Source organism: Elaeis guineensis, chromosome 4 (genome assembly GCF_000442705.2).
Source record: "Elaeis guineensis isolate ETL-2024a chromosome 4, EG11, whole genome shotgun sequence".
Taxonomy (NCBI): Eukaryota; Viridiplantae; Streptophyta; class Magnoliopsida; order Arecales; family Arecaceae; genus Elaeis; species Elaeis guineensis.
Genome location: NC_025996.2, coordinates 10,452,540 through 10,456,930, shown reverse-complemented (window position 1 = coordinate 10,456,930; position 4,391 = coordinate 10,452,540). Strand labels below are relative to the sequence as shown.

At 40.3% G+C, this 4,391-nt stretch overlaps 1 protein-coding gene across 2 annotated transcripts in view; it reads left to right on the top strand.

Annotated features, from left to right (window-relative positions):
• Positions 1-4,391, top strand: part of LOC140857121 (replication factor C subunit 3-like) — a 6,053-nt gene continuing 1,662 nt past the window's right edge. The window contains exons 1-6 of one of the 2 annotated variants that reach the window (XM_073255517.1): positions 1-943; positions 2,671-2,781; positions 2,870-2,902; positions 3,091-3,259; positions 3,475-3,653; positions 3,758-3,894. In XM_073255517.1, the coding sequence (XP_073111618.1) occupies positions 218-943; positions 2,671-2,781; positions 2,870-2,902; positions 3,091-3,259; positions 3,475-3,653; positions 3,758-3,894 (1,355 nt within the window). In that variant the 5' untranslated portion in view covers positions 1-217. The remainder of the gene's footprint in view (positions 944-2,670; positions 2,782-2,869; positions 2,903-3,090; positions 3,260-3,474; positions 3,654-3,757; positions 3,895-4,391) is intronic. The other variant, XM_073255516.1, reaches the window with a different exon arrangement.

Sequence of the window (4,391 nt, the reverse complement as noted above, 5' to 3'; positions counted from 1 at the left end):
AAGCTGCACCCGCCCCACGCAGGATACCAGAAGTAGGATTCCGTACGGAAAATGTAGACGTCTCTGTCTCCGGCTCCGAAGAAATCCTTCCGAGTCAACTCGTTTTCCTTGCTGTTGTCGTCGCCACCTAGAAATCATCAGCCACCTCGACCGCCAAGTACCCGACAGGCGTCATGCCTCGTGCCTTCTCTCTCTGCCCCCCAAAAGCCCGACCCCCATGGCGAGCCCCAGCCCCCTCCTCCGCTCCTCCACCGAGCCCTCCATCCCCTCCTCCTCCGCCTCCGCCACCGCCCACCAGTTCCCTAAGCGATCCTTCACGACCCTCTCCTCCGCCCTGACCAGGGAGCGCCTCCGCGACCGCACCTGCTGCACCTCCTGGAACACCACCCGGGCCAACAAGGGCCTCGCCCCCAGCCCCGGCCGCGAGAGCTTTGCCTTCTCCTCCCGCTCCTCCTCCTTTTCCTCCGTCTTTCTCCACAAGATCCACCTGTGGAGCACCTCCTGGTTGTGCTGCAGCGGAATCCACTACTGCGGACTCCGCCCTTCCACCGCCGCCGCACCGGCCCCGCCGAAGACCTCGCCGCCCTATCCCCGCCGCGAGCCCTGGGATCTCGGATTGTCGTCGCGAAGCGAAGATTGCACGCCGAGAAGGAGTTCCAGCCCTCCTCCCGCGGTCTACCCAGTGGAGAAGCCTTTGAGGGAGAGTGAACCGGTACCGGTCCCGGCCCGGCTGGCGCCGGCTGTTGCTATGATCCCCTGGCCGATCCCGGCCGCCGACGATGCAATCGGCACCGTTGGATCAAGGAAGGATCGGGAATCGACGGTTGTAATCAGCGCCTCGTCGCCGAAGGAGGACGGGTTCGTTTGGGCGCAAAAGTACCGGCCGAAAGCTTTGAAGGAGTTCATCTGCAACAGGGACCGGGCCGAGGAGCTCCTCCGGATGGTAAGCTTAACATTTTGTTAAATTCTTAATGCAGGGAATTCTCCTAATAATATAAAAATTAACATAAATCACCTTCATCACCATCATTATTTTCACATGAGCACCTTAATTCTTGGTTAATTATGGAAAAGTCATAGATCATACGTGAAAACATCCGATCCTATTCCGACCTCGCTAAATGGTTAAAATAAGTCTTGGTTAAAATGCCGTTGGAGATGTCATGTGATTGCAGCATGGGGAGCTTGGAGAAAGACCTTTACTATAAGTAATCATAAGGTTGGAGAAATGTATAAGTCTTTTACGATATCGAATGATTGCATGCACATAAGATAAATGGATCAAATATTAATGCTCAAGTGCATTGCGATATGCAATGATTGCTTGTGCATGCTAGGAGGCTCTGGTAAACTTAAAATTTGCAGAAGGTTAGATCATTAATTGAAATTAAGATATATGGTCTGCATTCAGAGACTGCTTCACATCTCTTCATCAGATGCCCATTTACTCAACCTGTTTGGTTGCCTATTTTATCATGTCTCTATATTGAGGGTTTGCCCTATAATTTTGAGATTTTATGGCCGTCATAGAGGAGAAGGAATGTGCAATCTACCATAAGGAAAGGATGGGATCAACTATTCATGGCTTGAATGTGGCATATTAGCTATGAAAGGAATTCCAGGATCTTTCATAAGCGAAAGTCTTCAGCTAGTTCTATTCTTCATAAAACCCTTCAATCATTTTCAATGTGGCATAACTTATGTTCGGCTAAATCATCTTAAAGTCACAAGCCCCTGTCTATCAGATTGTCTTCCATTCTTTAATTTCTCATTTTATGTTTCCTTTTCCCATATTTTCTTATAAAACAGCATTGTAATTTTTTAATACTTTTATAATAAAATGGGGGAAGTTTCTTACTTCCCCCACTTTCCGTTCAAGAAAAAGAAATATCAGTTCCTAGCAATTGCTCAAAATCTATGTAATGATTTGACTTCACTTAATTTATAGCAGTCTGTTATGCTGTTGAATAAAAGAAAATGCAGTCTTGATGAAAATTGACTTTCCCTGACATAGTAGGGACAAAGTTGATGGCGTTGGTTATAGATATGATTGAAAATCAAGTCTTTGATCTTCCTAGTATATGGTGAATAAATGTCATAAGGTTCTTCTCTCTTCGTTGAAACGATAAAGCACCCTGACAACATAAGTGTAACTTTTAATCATCAAAGTAGAAGATGATCAAGTGTATCACCTCAAAAACAACTTCAAAAACTGTTTAGCTTAATCTAATATAATTTATTTGCTAAAGCTTGAGCTGAATGTCTATTATTTGTCAATGAAATTTTCTAGGATTAGTCTCCCAAGTTTTACCAAACAACTTTCCATCTTCAAGACTTTGAGAGAACATGAATCAGTTGGATTATACATAATCTCAGTGGTTAAATTAGTATCTGACAACAATATTGCACTATATATTGTGCATGCATGTGTTCTTGTCACTTAGTTCTTCCTTTACCATAATTTGGTCTCCACCCTGTTTGTTTTCCTTGTTGCTCTCCTTTTTTTTCCCCTTCTTTTTCTTGATAGTTTGGTTTTTAGTTAAATGAAACATAGGTATTTATCTTATGAATTCAGATAGCTAAATCTTTGTACATCATTTGCTGTCTTTTTTTTTTTAATGTTTTCCTTAGCCAGCTGTTATGTTTATCTTTTCTGTTTGGACTTCTTAGGTGGCTAAGGAGCCATGCAGTCATTTTATATTTGAAGGTCCTCCAGGAGTGGGGAAGAAAACTATGGTTTTGGCATATTTAAGAGATGCCTTTGGACCTGAGAAGTTGAAGGTACTTATTTATTACTGATACAATAATCATGTAAAATTTCATTACTCTACTATAGTTCCTTATGGCATCTCACAACTCTTCTTTGCAGACATATAATGAGTTGAAGAAAATTGAGCTGAAGGTATTTCTCTTTTTTCTTATTACTTAACACCTTTTCATGATTAGAGCTCATTTGCCGATTGTAAAATGTTTTCAAATGCATTGGCTTGAATGTTTATTATTCATAATTCAAAGGGGGAAAGCATAAACTAAAGAACTTTGAGAAATGAACTCTTCACTGAAATAATTAACTGCTGATATATGCTTCAGGGTGAATTCTTCTCCAGCATTGACATAAATGTGAGCATATCTTCTCAACATGTTGAGGTAAATCTGTCTGATTTGCATGGGTATGAGAAGCATGTTCTAGCGTCTTTTATAAATGACCCCCATACACCATCAGGCAAAGCTGTACATTGTGATCGTACTAATTGCAGAGGTACTTTGTATATCGGTATTATTTAACTTCCAGTACATGGTAATTATGTGCATTCTATATGTGAAATTGAGCTCAATAAAATAAAGAGTTAAACATTTGCTTGAGTTTGATGTATTATGGATAAGGTTTGTGCCTGTAGGTCTCTCTTGTCTAAGTTTTCTTATGAAACATATATCTTTTCTTTATATATATATATGTATGTTTTTTTCCTGCAGCGATTGTTATCCATGCGGCTGACAAGCTATCAACAGATGCTCAACATTATCTTCTTTGGCTCATGGAGAAATACCAAGGTTGTAACAAGATCTTCTTCTTCTGCTCTGATGCCTCAAAGCTTCAAATCATCAGGCATCTTTGCAAGATTGTAAAACTTCTGCCAGCTTCAGATAGTGAGGTGATCTACTGTATCTATTTTCTTTTAGAAACATACAGGTCATATTCACGAGCTTTGATGTTTGGGATTTGAGTTCAGTATATTTTATTGAAGCTCATCTTCAGATTGTTGAAGTTTTGGAGTTCATCGCTAAGCAAGAATGCATAGATTTACCCCATGACCTGGCAAAGAGAATCGCAGAGAACTCAAAGCATAATCTTCGACAAGCAATTCGTTCATTTGAAGCATCCTGGAAGTCAAAGTAAGCAGGCAGTTTATGTTCATCAAAAACTTCTCTATTATTTGTCTGTTTCAGATATCTTGAATATATCTTCTTCTGAAACAGATGCAAGTAATTCTTTACTGCAAGTCTTCCGATCACTTCCTCAAAGCATTAAAAGGGTCATGAACGTAAAGAAATTTGACAGTAGACAAGTTAAACATGAGCAATGGTTTGATTTCAAACATGTGCTGTCACCAAGTAGCTGAATCTCATGAATTTTAAGCCCCCAAAAAATGTTTTAATATTGAATCAGCATAATGGAGAGAAGATGTAAAATGCTCATTTTTTATTCATTTTTCAGATTAAAAGAAAAACATTGAAGAGGTTCAAATTATATTGATCATTTTTAACCTTTGATAAAAGAAAGGGAAGGAAAAAATGGGAAGAGAGTGTAAAACCTAATGCCTACTTTAGCATCTCTTTTTCTTCTTCACTCGAAAGTCTTCATGTTGAAAGATTAAATTAGTAGTCATGGC